This window comes from Lactuca serriola, chromosome 8 (genome assembly GCF_051521515.1).
Source record: "Lactuca serriola cultivar US96UC23 chromosome 8, Lser_US96UC23_V15, whole genome shotgun sequence".
NCBI classification, from domain to species: domain Eukaryota; kingdom Viridiplantae; phylum Streptophyta; class Magnoliopsida; order Asterales; family Asteraceae; genus Lactuca; species Lactuca serriola.
Window position 1 is genome coordinate 135,117,564 of NC_136415.1, and position 18,146 is coordinate 135,135,709.

At 36.4% G+C, this 18,146-nt stretch overlaps 1 protein-coding gene across 1 annotated transcript; it reads left to right on the forward strand.

Moving 5' to 3' along the window:
* The first annotated feature begins 15,379 nt into the window (after positions 1–15,379).
* Positions 15,380–16,912, forward strand: LOC145067432 (uncharacterized). Its single transcript, XM_079014574.1, has 4 exons — positions 15,380–15,600; positions 15,840–15,996; positions 16,090–16,481; positions 16,639–16,912. Exons 1-4 carry the CDS (start codon positions 15,380–15,382, stop codon positions 16,910–16,912), a joined length of 1,044 nt encoding a protein of 347 aa, XP_078870700.1.
* Positions 16,913–18,146: the final 1,234 nt, after the last annotated feature.

An 18,146-nucleotide genomic window follows, 5' to 3' on the forward strand; every position in this document is an offset into this window, starting at 1 on the left:
ATTTTAGAACGCAAATAATGGACCCATATATAGAATTTCCTTGTGTTGATCCATTCCAACATAAAATTCACACACACACACACACACACACACACATATATATATATATATATATATATATATATATCCTTGACTAAAGATGATTAAAACCTCTATCTAAGCTTTTAGAATTGAAATGAAGTATAATTTCTTCTCCTTTAATTATAACAAAACAAAATTTTCCCAATTGAAACTTTCATTTTCTATAATTACCATTGCTAACTTGCAACACTTATCATAATTATCATGCTCCCACTAACATGAGAATTATCAGCATAACACTTATGCTTCCACTAGCTTTGACATGTAATCAGAGATCAGCTGGACTTCTAGAAACCATGGCTTTATTGACTTTCTTACCAAAGTTCATACTTCTGATACGAGATGCTTTGATAAAAATCTTTATCAAAATCATACACCTTTCTTAAGATAGCACAAATGTATGTCTAAAAAATTTTAGAACTATGAAAAGGGATGTCGTAATCATAGTCTTAATTGTTTAGACCTTTTCCATTCCTCACACGTCCATGTTAGTGTGTTGGTTAACCACACATGCCCCACTAACGACTTTGAGAATGCAAATATCACAATTGCTATCTGCTTAAAATCTACTTAGTGAAAGCGTTTCCTCACCATCATTTTCATGAATCGGATAGAAACCTTATGACACTTAGATTTTATGGTGTATGTGTTCCTATCCATGTGAATTTGTCAAAACCATAATCACAAAGACACGGTTAATGACAAATCCAAACTCATATGGATTGAACTTATGCAGTCTTAACTTCTTGCCACCTGGCAACAAAAAGGTCTGCCATTGCTTCCAAGTTGTTAAGCAACCAATTGAGAACTCTCAGAACTCATATGCAAATCCGACTTTCACTGGAATGGGCACAGAAATAGATATATTTCAACACGATAGGTTATAAACCTCACGTCTTGTGCTAGTGATAAACTACAAGTTTTTACTCTTGATTAGATCTTGAAGTTTTTTCAAGATCTTTAAGACTCCCAATTGATGGATTTTAGCCATAAGAACTTTCCTATGTGCGCATACAAAACCCTAATGCTTGGATCTAGGCTTTCTAATTAAACATGCTTTGAATCCAGGACTTCTAATGACTAATTAGGTGTAATAACAATACTAAATCAGATCTAGAATCATACCTTTGAATCTCTTGTTTGATCTTGTTGTCTTGGAGCTCTAGAGTCACAATTGTCACTCCTCTAATGGCTTACAAACACCAAATAGCAAGGAGGATGATTTGGGAGAGAGGACAGGGGAGGGAATTCGGCCAGGGGTTCTCTACTTTAGATGAAGTGCCGATTTCCCTTTGCCATAGGGTCTATTTATACTTGTAGACTCCTTAAGGGTTACAGCTTAAACCCTAGTTGGATAATCTTCTCTTAAAGCAATCCAAATCCATTCCTTAGATAGCCTTGGACGATTTTAAGCTATCCATAGCTTCTAGAATCCGTCCACCATCTATTCAATATGGATTTACAGTCTAAAGTTTAACTATCAAACAATTGACAGTTTATACCCTCTTATTTAATTAATCTCTTTAAGTCACCAAATTAATTCTATGACTTATATTAATCAAATAACAATATTATTATTCTTTATATTATTAATAATATTTATTCTCTCTTAATAAACCATCCTATCAAGTTGCTATGGTGAAGGCAACCCAAAAGGACCATGCACAACCGGGTCAAATACTTGCCTAATATAGTTGCAGCCTTAGACACTATTCCAACAGTCTCCCACTTGGATAAGTCTAGTAACTATATGCACAAGTACAATTCGATTTGCAATCATAGCTCTCAAAGACGCTGTCAAACTCTGATCTAATCAATCTTGTCCTTTAGATAAGGGATCGTACAGTCCTCTGTTAGATATCATGCTGACAATTCTATAGAATAATTAGTCAAGCATTTAGGTTTCTCGATCTCTGATTTATTCGACATAGAACTTAATCGAACACATCAATTCAGTTCTGACCGGGCCCGACACATAAGTCAAATCTAATCATCGAGCGGCCGAGATATCGCTTTTACCTTCTTAGGATAAAAGTTACAGATAAACTTCGACTTATATGCATTTACTTATTCATTAACCAACTATACACAACAATGCGTTTTATAACACCGAGTTACTGATGCGTTTTCGCATTATCAATGTACAATCAATTAATAAATAACAAACCATATATCTAGGTTTTAAGACTATATGATATTATCGTCTTGTGATCACCCTTTTACATCATATTCCATAACGTGATTCCAGCAAGCGCGGGTTTGTTCCAACGCTCAAAACTAGTTCATAAGCACTCATGAACGTTGCAGCAATCTTTTGCTATGTCTAACACCATTTAGACAATCTACATACCAATTCATGACAATCTTCATTCATATCTACTTCCAACATATGAACGATTGTGGTCAATTTGAATAATTCGATTATTCTTAATAAATTCAATTATTCTGGAAGTCAAAACATGCAAAGTGAAACAATAGTTAAACAATTAACAAAAGATAGTAACATTACTCATAAATAAAACTCCTTTATTTAATCATCAAATGTTAATTACATTTATCTATTACACATTTCTAATACTATCTAATCTATGCTAATATCATCTCTCAGCCCAATACTCCTAGCATGCTGCAAGTGCTTAACCCTACTCAATCCCTTCGTAAGTGGATCTGCTGGGTTATCTTCTGATGATATCCTTTTCACTACGAGTTGTCCTTCTTATACACGATGTCTAATGAAATGATATTTTCTGTCGATATGTCGTGATCTACCATGATCCCTCGGTTCCTTGGTCAAGGCAACCGCTCCTTCATTATCACAGAAAATCTCCATGGGCTCCTTTATGGCAGGTACAACTCCAAGATCACCGATGAAGTTCTTCAGCCGTATTGCCTCCTTTGACGCTTTGCTCGCTGCAATGTACTCTGATTCTCACGTTGAATCAGCTACGGTTTCCTGCTTGGAACTCTTCCATGTCACTGCTCCTCCATTGAGGGTAAAGACCCAGCCCGACTGCGAACGGTAGTCGTCCCTGTCAGTCTGAAAGTTGGCGTCACTATACCCTCGCACCTTCAAGTCATCACTCCCTCCGAGGACTAAGAACCATTCCTTCGTCCTCCGAAGGTACTTAAGGATATTCTTCACCGCAATCCAATGGGCTCTGCCAGGATTCCCTTGATATCTGCTAACCATGCTCAAAGCGAAAGCTACATCAGGGCGAGTACAAGTCATAGCGTACATTATTGAGCCAACTGCGGAAGCGTATGGTACTCGGCTCATTTCTGCTATTTCAGCTTCGGTACTCGGACTTTGAGTCTTACTCAACTTGGCATTACTTTGTATCGGTAATTCTCCCTTCTTTGAGTTTTCCATACTAAAACGTTTTAGTACCTTCTCTAAGTAAGTGTTCTGACTAAGTCGTATTAGTCTCTTACTTCTTTCTCTTACTATCCTTATTCCCAAAATGTAAGAAGCCTCTCCGAGGTCCTTCATAGCGAAGCACTTCCCGAGCCAGGACTTAACTTCCTGCAGAGTCAGGATGTCGTTTCCTATGAGTAATATGTCATCGACATATAGAACGAGGAAGCTAACTATACTCCCACTGGCTTTGACATATACACATGATTCATCTTCGCTTCGTACAAATCCAAACTCTTTGACTTTCTCATCAAACAAAGATTCCATCTGCGAGACGCTTGCTTATGTCCATAAATGGACTTCTCAAGCTTACACACTCTATTCGGATGCTTCGGATCCACAAACCCCTCTGGCTGAGCCATGTAAACATCCTCAGCCAGCTTCCCATTAAGGAAAGCGGTCTTGACATCCATTTGCCAAATCTCATAATCATGAAATGCGGCAATCGCTAGCATTACTCTAATAGATTTTATCTTCGCAACTGGTGAGAAGGTCTCATCGTAGTCAACTCTGGGAGTTTGAGTAAAGCCCTTCGTAACTAATCGCGCTTTATATGTGTGTACGTTTCCATCCACGTCGGTCTTCTTCTTGAAGATTCATTTGCACCCAATGGTCTTACGTCCGGGCACATTATCAACCAAATTCCAAACCTGGTTATCATACATGGATTGGATCTCGCTATCCATTGCCTCTTTCCATTTTGCAGACTACGGGCCTGCCATGGCTTCCTTATAGCTATTAGGTTCATCAAGGTTTATTAGTGTACCATCACTAATATACGTGTCCCCTTCGGTAGTAATATGAAAACCATAAAACTGGGGTTGAACTCTAACTCTATCGGAACGTCTAAGAGGTAAGGACTCGTCAATCAGTTCAACCGGAGTTTCCTCCTCGGGTTGAGTGCCAGCAGTAAAGGTTCCTTCATCCATTGACTCTTGAATCTCTTCAAGCTCGATTTGCCTCCCACTGTCTCCTTGGCCTATGAGTTCTCGCTCTCGGAAAACTCCTCTCCTCGCAACAAAGACAACATTGTCCTTCGGTCTATAGAAGAGATATCCAAAGGATTTCTGCGGGTAGCCGATGAAAATACATTGTTCACTTCGAGGTTCGAGCTTGTCGTGAGTATCTCGTTTTACGAAAGCCTTGCAACCCCGAACCTTGATATGTGCCAACGAGGGAGCTTTCCCTGTCCACATTTCGTGAGGTGTTTTGGCAACCTTCTTAGTAGGGACTCGGTTAAGGATATGGGCGGCAGTCTCTAAGGCATACCCCCAAAAAGAGATAGGTAGTGAAGCACAACTCATCATAGAGCGAACCATATCCAATAAGGTTCGATTACGCCTTTCTGCCACACCATTCAACTGCGGTGTTCTAGGAGGCGTCAATTGTGAAACTATTCCACTCTCCTTGAGATAATCGTGGAATTCAAGACTTAGGTACTCTCCTCCTCGATCGGATCGAAGCATCTTGATTTTCCTGCCCAATTGATTCTCCACTTCATTCTTGAACTCTTTGAACTTTTCAAAAGTTTCTGACTTTTGCTTGATTAAGTAGATATACCCATATCTACTATAATCATCGGTAAAGGTCACGTAGAAGCGGTTCCCATCCTTCGTGGTTGATCTAAACGGTCCACATACATCGGTATGTATTAGGTCCAGTAGACCCTCACCCCTCTCGCACGTACTCGTGAAGGGTGATTTAGTCATCTTTCCAAGCAGACAAGACTCGCACGTGTCATCTTCCCTAAGGTCGAATGACTCCAACACTCCATCCTTTTGGATTTGGGCTATGCGTTTCTTGTTGACATGTCCAAGACGACAATGCCACAAGGATGCTCTATCCATACTATTAGAAGAATCTATGTTCAAAACATCATTTCCTAAGTTATCAACAATCATAACAGTTTCATAAATTCCATTACATGGTATAGCTTCAAAATAAAAGACACCATTTAGATAAGCCAAAATAGAACCATTCTCATTATTAAAAGAAAATCTAAAACCTTGTCTAAATAAACCATGAAATGAAATGATGTTTCTAGCCATTTCTGGCGAGTAGCAATAATTGTCCAAATCTAAACATAAATTATTCCTAAGCACTAAAGAATACACTCCAATCTTGGTGACAGGCGACGATCTTCTGTTCCCCATGATTAGATTGATTCTTCCTTGCTCCACATCCCTACTTCTTCTTAGTCCCTGCACATTAGAACAAATGTGATAACCACAACCGGTATCAAGAACCCAAGAAATAGCATGATTAGAATCGTTAGATTTAATTGTGTATATACCTGCGAAAGATGGCTTGATCTTTCCTTCCTTGATGGCTTGCAGGTACTCTGGGCAGCTTCTCTTCCAATGTCCTATCTTATGGCAGTGGTGACACTCTGCCTCCTTAGGGTTAGGACAGGGCTTAGCAAGATCAACCTTGGTCCCACTAGAAGAGGCACCATCTCGGGCTTTAACCTTGCGATAGTTCTTAGATGAAGCCTTCCTCTTCTTTCCCTTTCCTTGACCAATAGCCAAGACAGGAGCAGCGGGTGGATTACGAGTTGGTGCAACAGACTTGTCTTTGAAGTTGCTCTCAGCGACCCTCAAGAGACCTTGGAGTTTGCTTAGGGTGACCTCCTCTTTGTTCATGTGGTAGGTCATCCTAAATTGATTGTACATCGGAGGAAAAGAGTGAAGCACCATGTCGATCGCCAAGTCTTCCCCAAAGTCAACATTTAACTTGCGAAGGCGGTCGACATACCTTTGCATCTTCTGCAGGTGCACGGTAAGAGATTCTCCATGACCCATCTTAGCGGAAATCATGTTAGTGAAAATCTCATAACGCTCTTGTCTCGCGTTCTGGTGGTATCTCTCCAATAAGTCTTGATGCATCTCGTACGGGTACATGTCCTCATAGGACTTTTGGAATTCAGAGTTCATGGTGGCTATCATGATGCAATGTACCTTCGTTGCATCGCGCTCATGAGTTTCAAAAGCGGTAATTTCAGCCAGAGTAGCGATTTCAGGGTTGATCTTCTCGAACTTCTCATCGAGGACATACTCCTTATCCTCATAGCGAGCAATGGTTCGAATGTATCTTATCCATTCGCTAAATTTCGTTCCATCGAAGGTGACCTTTTGGCAAAGGCTCATCAATGTGAAGGAACTTGCAACAGCGTTGTTTGCGTTCTACATCTACAAATAGAAAGGACAAAGATAGATTAGAATATGAATCCCTAATTATCACCCAATAAGAAAAATTAGGGCTAGGATCCAACAACAATATTTACATATTAGAAAATGGATACCGTAATCCAACATGCAAATAAATTGAAGGTAAGTGAATGACGATTCACTAATTCTCCACCACAAAACATAACTTTAAGTCCTAAATGTATTGAGAATTCCTAGGTTCGAATGAGATTCATTGAAACTATTCAATGGCATGTTTGAATCTCGATATGCCCCTCTTGTTTGTGACTGGGATACCGAGGATCACAAAGCGGGTATGAATTACCATGCAAATTCACATGGTGCCTTCATTGTAACGATCACCTATTCGATGTGCCGATAAACCACACACGCTCCATCGAACTATGATAAACAATGAATCACCCTTTGCCACCTTTGCTTAGAACCAATTAGTGTGTCGGTAAACCACACACGCTCCTCTAACTTCTTAGCAAGGGTGCAAAGTGTAATTTCATGGGATTGTATCAATTCACTTTTCCTAAAGTAACTAAGATTGCGAAATTTTTAAAAAATATGTAGTTACTTTATATTTCTTATTATACTTTTAATGAGAGGATGAGGTTGCCCTATCCTACCCGTTCGGCGAACGACCCTCCACCGATCAAGCAAGCGGTGGGTGTGAGTGTACACCCATTAAGCGCCATTTTATAGGCCGCAACCTTATACCCACCTTATAGATCGGCTTCGTGAATGAGGCCTACTAACGGTAAGACTAGCATTTTTAGTCGTACATATATATATTATTCTTGTAATATTATATTAGTATAGGGTTGTATTTTAAACCTTTTAAAATCTAGGGTTTGAAATTTAAATTTTCTAAATTAAAACCTTTAATCACAAAATATAAATTCCAAAACTTGAGGACAAGTTTTAAACATTTAAAACATGGAGGATCAAATAACAAATAATTTTAATTAACAATTAATTCCCTAATTATCTATATTTGATTTATTCAAGATTTCATGCAAGATAATTACCAAATTAATCAAAATAATTAATTAATTATCATATAAGGAAATTAAATATTTTATTAGTTGATAAATATCTTTAATTAGGTCAAGATTATAGTCATATATATCAAAAAATCGGATTAGGGTTGATCTAATATGATTAAGGTAAGTTTCCATAAGATAATCATGAAGAAATTCTGAATCTGGCCATTCCTGACGCTTGGACTCGCCGAGTGCACCAAAGGGACTCGCCGAGTCAGGCCAACTCGCCGAGTCCACTATGGAACTCGCCGAGTCCATGACTCAGAAACACAAAATCGAATTTTGCAGTTAAGTTTCAAACAATTAAACAACAATTTAATGAAAACCAAGCCAGGCTCTGATACCACTGATGGGTTTTAGCCATAAGAACTTTCCTATGTGCGCATGCAAAACCCTAATGCTTGGATCTAGGCTTTCTAATTAAACATGCTTTAAATCCAAGACTTCTAATGACTAATTAGGTGTAATAACAATACTAAATCAGATCTAGAATCATACCTTTGAATCTCTTGTTTGATCTTGTTGTGTTGGAGCTCTAGAGTCACAATTATCACTCCTCTAATGGCTTACAAACACCAAATAGCAATGAGGATGAGTTGGGAGAGAGGAGAGGGGAGGGAATTCGGCCATGGATTCTCTACTTTAGATGAAGTGCCGATTTCCCTTTGCCATAGGGTCTATTTATACTTGTAGACTCCTTAAGAGTTACAGCTTAAACCCTAGTTGGATAATCTTCTCTTAAAGCAATCCAAATCCATTCCTTAGATAGCCTTGGACAATTTTAAGCTATCCATAGCTTCTAGAATCCGTCCACCATCTATCCAATATGGATTTACAGTCTAAAGTTTAACTATCAAACAATTGACAGTTTATGCCCTCTTATTTAATTAATCTCTTTAAGTCACCAAATTAATTCTATGACTTATATTAATCAAATAACAATATTATTATTCTTTATATTATTCTCATAATATATTAATAATATTTATTCTCTCTTAATAAATCATCCTATCAAGTTGCTATGGTGAAGGCAACCCAAAAGGACCATGCACAACCAGGTCAAATACTTGCCTAATATAGTTGCAGCCTTAGACACTATTCCAACACCAATGTCCTCTTGACATATAAGAATCTTTTCCCAAATATTCAAGAGATAGTGAGGATTCTTTATGAAGACAAACACTTCACACAATTGGACTTAATTGGTCTTTGTTTTATCCAAAACATCACAACATACCAATTTCAAATGTACAAGAATAGGACATTTTTACTCTTACATTTTACAAGTGCTATAAACATTTCTTTAAGATATGTCACCCAAGTAACAATCTTGGAGTATGACTCTAAGAATTGTTTTGGAAAAAAGTATGACTCATCTTCTTGATTTAACCATTTCAGCAATTCTTGATTCCTTTTCTTAGCCATAGGAATGCACTACGATCTCCTTAGAGGACCAATTGTGATATGGTTTCTTAATCATCGAGATGATCATAAAACATGATACTAAAGTACTCTCCCATCTTTTTAGATTTGAGAAACTTTTATCTTTCTGCCTAATTTGATTCTTGTCATTCATTATGCCATACATCGAAACTTTTCCAATGTTCCAGAATTATACTTAAATTGGTAAGTATAACCATATTTACTAAACTTTTGTAAATCATGACGAATAGTCTTATCGATCTTTTGTGGTGGACTTGACCAGTGCACAAGAATGTGTACTCGATCCCTTAGTCCTTCACTTGACGCACATATAAATGTGAATAAGGAATTAGTCTTTGTTTTCCAAAGATGAAAAATTCTCATTCATCATACTATACACCTTGTATGATTCCAAGTTTCTATCCACCTGAAAACTTGGGTGATGCGAATCTTTCCTTATTTAGTAAATTTAGACACTACCACAAATGAAAGAATCAAATTCATATTTCCATTGTTGCTAGAAATATACAAACATCAATTTTCCATAAGTGCCATTACAAGGACATATAAAATAAAACAAAATTTTATTTATTTATCAAATGCGGAAAAACTTTCCTTACAAGGCAACTTTAAATGGAAACTATGCTATTACATATTTCCTAGCAATCTATCATAACTCTCTAAGTAGTAGCTCAAGAATCCAATCTTCGAACCATGCGATGAAATCCATCTTCACGATCAGATTTTGCATACTCTTTCTATAAGTTCCCTTCCCTTTGCTTGATCTTGCCGTACATTAAAAAATGTATTAAGATCTTCAAATAGGAACTTAAGAGAGTTAGATAGTGAACTTACCTGAAGCAAAGTCAATATTTTTGACTAGACATTCTCTTAAATCTTTCAGGTAGTTAAAGCATCTTTGCAACCAATGCCCCTTCCTTTAGCAACATAAGCATATGGACCCTTTGGGAATGGTGCACTGGACTATCTCATACTTGCCTTCCTCTTTACCATTTAGTCAATCGAGTTGACTATGGCCGATCCCTTTCCATTGGGAAGAGAAAGCTTTTCTGGATATCCAATGTTACCAATCGTCAATGTCTAATGAAGTCTTGGAAGTTGATCTTCTTAATCAAATTTGCTTTACCAATGCTCCAAGTCATTGCTGATTCAGCAGCACAAAGAAAATAGATAAGATCATTAAGGGTTATGTTATAGTCTTTTACATAGTAGTCCATAAAGAACTCACTGTGCGACTTAGGAAGTGATTAGTCAAAATCCAACTTCCTCAAGACTTTGACACCCAACTCTCATGGCTTTTCAATATGTGACTTCATCTTCAAGATGTGAGCACACATAGACCTTGCTTGCCAATAGGGCTTAAGTGACCTTGAACTTGTGGGTTAGGGAGAATACTAGGAGGAGGTGGAGAATGAGAAGAATGATTTCCGGGACATCATCTTCATTAGGAAAGCTTGTTCCAAGAGTTTTGGGAAGATCATAAATGTCTGAACCAAACATCTTTTAGGAGATATTCAAGATAGTTGATTTAAAGTCCTTAATATAACACCCAATATGAAATATTAAGGCTAGGACCCAACACAATATTTTATAACTTGGAAGAGGGATGCCGTAATCCAATCTATCGAATATTTGAAGGTAGGCGAATGACGATTCACCAATTTCCACCATGAAAAAATGAAATAATTTATTAGGTTTTAATTGGATTTGAAACTCCTAGATCTTTTGAGATTCATTGAACTTTTCAATGGCATGTTTCAGTCTCTATTATGCCCTCTCAGATTTTGTGACTAGGATGCCGAGGATCACAAAACAAGGTGTGAATAACCATGCAAATATACTTGGTACCCTTAATATTTACCCCTCAATCGATGTGCCGGTTAACCACACGCGCTCCACCAATACTATGATAAACATTAAGTTACCCTTTGCCTACCTTGTTAAATCAAGCTAGTGTGCCGGTTAACCACACGCACTCCACTAACCGACTTAAGCAAAGTGCTAAGTGTAATTTCATGGGTTAGCACCAAATTCACATTTTCCTAAAGTAACTAAGATTGAGAATTTATAAAAGGTTTAGTTACTTTATATTTATCATTAATACTTTCAATGAAGGGAGAATTCTAGACCATATCCTACCCGTTTGGCTAACGACCCTCCACCAAGCAAGGAAGCAGTGGGTGAGAGTGGACACCCATTAAACTGCCATTTTGTACGCAATAACCTTATACCCCCCCTTATAGACCGACTTCGTGAATGAGACATACTAACGGTAAGACTGACTTGCTCTTATATATATATATATATATATATATATATATATATATATATATATATATATATATATATATATATATATATATATATATATAATACTATAAAGTATAAGGGTTGAATTTTAACTTTTAAAATTCTAAGGGCTTGACTTGGAATTAAAGTATTCATGAGGGGAAACTTTACAAGTTCCAAAACTTGAGGGAAAGTTTTTAACTATTCAAAAACTTTTCAATTCCATAACTTATGTGTTTAAAGTAGTTTTAATGAAAAAATTCTGCAAGTTCCATAACTTGAGGACAAGTTATGGAAGACTTCAAAACATTTAAAAATGAGACTCTCCATTTTTCATAACTTATGGAAATCTTATGAGGTTTAATAATCATAAATGTGACTTTTCATATAACTTGAGGACAAGTTACAAAAACACATATTGTGAACAACTTTTAGATTAATTTGGATTGAAAACATATTATCACATAAAATTTCTATTTATCTAAATCAACTCATAAGAACAAGATAATTCAAATCAAACACTTTTTCATGTAATTAACATAATCATTAAACTAATACAAAACATGAATTTATTGACAAATTATCTTTTGAATTGGATTAGAATGAACATTACCACATCAAAAACAGGTTTATAGGTTCAAAAACAGCTTATGATGATTTTCTTCATGGACTCGGCGAGTCCAGTGCCCAGACAGTCAGAAAATCGATTTTTTTTTTCAGTTTTTTCAAAAATTTGCATCAAGTATAATTGAAAACAAGCCTAGGCTATGATACCACTGGAGGGGTTTGAGCATTCCAACACTCTTATGGTGTACATGCAACCCTAAATACCTTGGATCTATGTTTACTCTATTATACATGCAAACTTGAACTTTCCAAGGCATTACCCTAACTAGCATACAATCTTTGATACTTGGGTAATATAAGCAAGATACAAGACATACCTTTTAATGAAGCTTGAAGTCTTGAACTTTAAGAGTTTAGCCCTAATAGTATGGAAGCCTCAAGTGGGATCACAAATCACCAAAACCAACTTGGAATAACTAGAGAATAAGGATACTTAGGTTCCACTTATGAAATCGGCCTTGCCCTCATTTCCATGCACTAGTGCCAATTTCTTGAACCAAGAACCTCTTTATATAGTGTGGAGGATTAGGGTTACATTCATGTAAACCCTAATACACATGACCTTTCATTTCCATAGGATCTATGGGTTAAACACTCCATGGACTATCCATGAAAGCTTAGCCCAACCTAAATGAACTTGGTCCACCACACACACACACACACACACACACACACACACACATATATATATATATATATATATATATATATATATATATATTTCCTTTTTTATCACTAGATTAATTCTTAATCAATACTAATTAAATAATATGATTTCATATTAATATATTAGAATTTATAACATATTAATATAAATCACTAGTATCCTTTTTTTCTCATTTTGTCTATCTAGTTATTCTGGTGAAGTGCAACCCAAACGGACCATGCCAAGTCGGGTCGAATACATATCAATAATAGTTATGGGCTCAGACATCTAATCCAACATAAATGAGTGTTGAGGAGAGCACCTGAGTGAGTTTGCCTTGCACCTAAATGAGAGACAATATCATCAACCAAGATATAAATAGTTCAAATAACAACTCCCTATAGCATACATGCAGACATAGTTGACTTTGAGTCTTCAATGGAGTTAAATGAGTTAAGGCTCCCTAAATGACAAGCTTCTACCAATTTGAAGCTTTTTTTTTCCGCTGAAAGCTCCACGAATCTTTGGACCTTCTCTTCAGCAACCTCTTAATAGAGGAAAAAAATTGTCAAACTTCGGTACTGCCCATGAAAAGAAGAAGAAGGTCAAAATTAAGGGAAAACCGCAAATGAAAATATCCAAAATGTAAAACCCCTAACCCTCAGTTAGCCAATCTTGGGGAGGAAGGTCATGTCCAAGAGAAATAGTCTTAACAAAGAAATATCTTTCTTTCCAATCATGATATGTATGAGAACTTTTTAAGACTAAATGAGAACTAACAGTCTTCACTTTGAGAACCACTAAAGAATAACCAAAAGTTTGAAGTTTATAGACACTCCCTATTTCAGCCAGACAAAGATTCAAACCCTAAGTCTCATTAAGATGGTGAATCCAAAATAGAACATGCCAAGTGACTAGCATGCCTTGGGCATAAGAGAGTTTGCTAACATGAAAAAACTCATAAATTAGGGGAGGGAAAGGAAAGGATATACCAATCGTATAAGGAAACTCATATAAGCAAGCCCAGTATGGAGAAAGATAATATGCTCTCAATTTTGGCCTAGGAACCCTAAATATTGTACCTTGTGGAAACATACTTGACAATCGGAGCAAATTGATACCGAAATTCGAAAATCTACTAACCTTACTTTCATTCTTAGGTAACAAACCTAAATCTATGAAATCCTCAACAACAGGTTTCTTAGATTTAGCCCTAGCTCAAACGAGTCTATTTCTAATGATCAAACAAACAAGAGTAATGTGACGATGGAAAAGAACACAATTATATTTATTTATTTAAAAATAAAAACTTATAATAACGATAAAAATCCTTTTTCATGTTCTTTCTGAGCTTTTGAAGATATTTAATTCCTCAGGACCCTATTTGTATTGTGCGAGACAAAATTGTCACTACAATATATGAGTCCTTTGTGTTGTATCCTTCAATATACATATATCTTAATGAAAAAACTTTTCACTTCTCTATTCACAAACTTCAAAGGGAAAATGACTTATGAAGGTAACTAACTATTTCGATCGTCCATATATAGGTAATGTTTTTTTTGTTCTCATTAATGAAACCAACTTGTTATTTATGTTCACATTTAGGTAATATGACCAGTTATCACCTGTTTTCACCCGTTTTACCCGGTTGCATCAATTTAACTCAGTTAAAACGAAATACGTGGATTCTTACGTGGCCATTGTTCCCCTTTCTCATTTAATTAGGGTTCGACAAGTTCAATTTCACCAAAATCACCTCCCAGTTTTATATTCGATTAATCAAATTGAAGATTAGAGTTTAGAGTTGAAGCTATGTCTTGAAGTCGACTGTAAGATGGCGTCCCAATCATCTACAAGTAAGTATTTAACTGTAGATGTTCATTACAGTGGACTATTTGCTCCAAATCCATTGAAATACTTATACCCCGAAAAAATAACAGTGTGTGATGTCAATTTTGGAGGATTTACATACAAAGAGTTGCTTATGTGGCTTAGGAATTTAACCAATGGAAGTTGTGATAATGTGTACTACTGTAATAGAAAGGAAACCTTGGGTGAGGGTATTATAAGAATCGACAGTGATGCTGATTATTGGGAGTTTGTTGAAGCGACTTATATTCCTGAAGCTGAGTTGGATGTCTACATTGACCACCAAAATGATACAATCCTTGATTGGGCTGAAAATGAGGTGTTATCAGATGGCAACGAAGAAGAGGATGTCAATGAAGAAGAGGATGACAATGATGAAGATGATAACTTGGATGATATTATGGCATATGAGCATGAAGTTGATGAAGAAGTCCATAACTTTAACAAAATTGTTGGTGACAAATTTTTAAACAAACTTTCAGTTATTGGTAAGCTTAGTGATGATGATGAACCTAACAATAGAAAATATGATAATGTTGTATTCCCTGTCCATGATGAGAATCAAGAATGGGATTAGATGGTGCCAATTCTAGGTATGAAGTTTGCTAACCCAATGCGATTGAAGCTATGTATAACCAATTATGCAGTGACGAATAGGTATGATTTGTGATATGAAAAAAGTAATCATAACAGGTTAGTGGTGAAATGTTGTAAAGGTAAGAAGAACAAGAAGAATAAAGGTTGTCCCTTTAGGTTGTGGGCAACCTGGATGAGCAATGAAAGGTCATTCCAGATTAAATCTTTAATTGATAACCATAATTGCTCAAGAGTCTTCAATTTTGGGTCCATTATTAGCTATAAATGGATAGGGAATCATTTCATGAATGAGATACTCCAAAAACCAAAGATGAGTGTGAGGAAATTGAAGGCTAAAGTTAACAAGACATTTAATTTGATTGCAAGTGTGGGACAATGCAGAAATGCTAGGAGGTATGCATTTAAGGAGATAGAGGGCACTTTAAAGGAACACTATGCTAAAACTTGGAGATATGGAGAAGATATATGAAGAACTAACCATGGATCAACAGTGAAGATGGATGTAGATGTCATGCCTGATGGAGCCACTTTTCAAAATTTTATGTATGTTTAAAGGGTGTGAAGGATGGATGGATTAAAGGTTGTAGAAGGGTAATTGGACTAGATGGATGCTTCTTAAAAGGTGTTTGCAGAGGTCAAGTGCTTTCTGCTATAGGTAGGGATGCAAACAACCATATCTACCCTTTTGCTTGGGTTGTGGTTACAGTGGAGAGTAAGGAAACGTGGAAATGGTTTGTTGACCTTCTCCTTGATGACATCGGAATGGGAAATGGACATGGGTTGAGATTAGTATCAGATTAACACAAAGTAATGATTTTATATGCTCTCTTTATTTAATACTTAATTTATTTGAAGTTTATGTTTTGTTTGTAATGCTAACAGGGATTACTTGAGGCTGTTAAGGAAAGGGTGCCTGCAGTAGAGCATAGACAATGTGCCAAACACATATGTGCAAACTTCATGAACAAATTCAAGGGTCAACAGTTCAGTAAACTTTTCTGGTATGCTGCTGCTTCTACTACCCAGGCTAAATTTGAGCAGCATATGAATGACCTCAAGAAGATAAAACCACTTGCCTATGATCATCTAATGGAGAGGGACCTTAAAACTTGGAGTAAAGCTTTCTTTCATACTGATAGGGTATGTGATGCATATGAAAATGGTGTATCTGATAGTTTTAACTCAATCATTGGAGCTGCCAGGAAGAGACCTCTAATTACTATGTTAGAGGAAATTGGAATTTATGTGATGGAGAGACTTTGTAGACAAAAAAAGTAAGGGAAGTTCTTGGGGAGACTTAAACATATGTCATGCCATTAGACTGAAATTATCCAAGATTAACGAACTTCAAAGGTTAGTGCTTGAATACCTTCTATATATATGTGTGTGACATTCAATTGTGTATACGTACATTTAAGTGTGTGTGGACAGATTTTGTAGAGTTATACCATCTGGTTATCAACAATTTGAAGTGAGACTTTTATATGATGCACATGTTGTAGACCTTGGTAAGAAGACATGTGGATGTAGAGGTTGGCAATTAGCTGGTTACCCTTGTGTGCATGCATATGTTGTCATTTCAAACCTCAATAGGGATCCAGAGGACTATGTATCACCGTGGTTGACCACAACAATGTTTTGTAATGCCTACATGTACGCCATTAAGCCACTAATTGGTAGTGATATGTGGCGCGATGTGGATTAGATCAAGCCATTGCCTCCCAAAAATAGAAGGATGTCAGGAAGACCATCAACAAAAAGGAAAAGGGATCAGATTGAGAGTGAGCTAAAGGGAAATAAGCATACAGTCTCAAAAAGGGGTATTGTTATGAGATGCAACATATGTAGAGATCCAGGGCATAACAAAGCAAAATGTCCTCAAAAACCAATTGGGGAATCATCTAATCCAAAGCCAAGGCCAAAGTCAAAAAATAAAAAAGCCAAAAAAGAAGGTATTTCTCCTCCTTTACCTTTTGATTACAATATAACAACTTTTAATGCTAACATTTGAATTATTTCATAACAGGTAAAGTGAAGGTTGAATTGGTTCAAGAAGTTGATGTGTAAAGTGATGGTGACAGTAAAGTTCAAAGGGAGCCTGATAGTGAGGTGGAGTCTTATGAAGTTGATTTTGAATAGGGTAATCATACATATGAATATGTAGACCAATCTGAGGTTGAAGCTGAAGTTGGAGGGGTTGAAGAACATGTTGAAGTTGAAGCACATGTTGAAGCACTTGTTGAAGTTGAAGTTGAAGAAAGTGAATACCAAGTTGCAGTTGTAAATCAAGTTAAAGTTGAAGTTCAAGGACACGGTGAAGGTCAAGAAGGTGAAGAACTTGCTGTACTTCAAGATCCAGTTGAACAAGATGACCAAGGACAAGCTGCAGTTCAAGATCTAGTGGAAGAGGAGCATATGCAAGAAGTACGAGCATTTCAAGTTCTACAGGGAAAGAGAAAAAGAAAACCTTCAAAAAGAATCACAAAAATTCAGATAAGAAATAAGTGGGAGGGGAAACAGGGGAGTACTGGTGAAAATCCAGTGGAATTGGAACAGAATTTGACACTTTGTTATTTTTTGGCATCATTGATTGGGAATCTTTTGTCTAGTATATGTGTAACTTTTGGACTTGTGTCTAGTCATATGTGTAAGTTTTGGAATCTTATGTGTACCTTTTGGCAGTAATGCATGTGTAATTGTGTTAAATTCCAATGTTTTGTAAACAATGTTTCTTGGGAATCCAATGTTTGATTATATTACAATCTAATGTTTAATTATATTACATTCCCATGTTTGATTATATTACATTCCAGTGTTTAATTATTTCTTATTCTAATACATGTAACAAAAACATCAGAAGCAAAAACATGTAACAAAAGTTTCATCCATTCATTACATACACATTCTAATACCAATCAAGTTTCATTCATGAACTACAT

Bases quoted from the DNA above. Each gene is read 5' to 3' on its own strand.
- LOC145067432 (XM_079014574.1), top strand. From the start codon at position 15,380: ATGAGCAATGAAAGGTCATTCCAGATTAAATCTTTAATTGATAACCAT. The intron at 15,997-16,089 runs GTATCAGATTAA...TAATGCTAACAG, and splicing joins ATGGACATGGGTTGAGATTA to GGATTACTTGAGGCTGTTAA. The intron at 16,482-16,638 runs GTAAGGGAAGTT...GTGTGTGGACAG, and splicing joins AGACTTTGTAGACAAAAAAA to ATTTTGTAGAGTTATACCAT.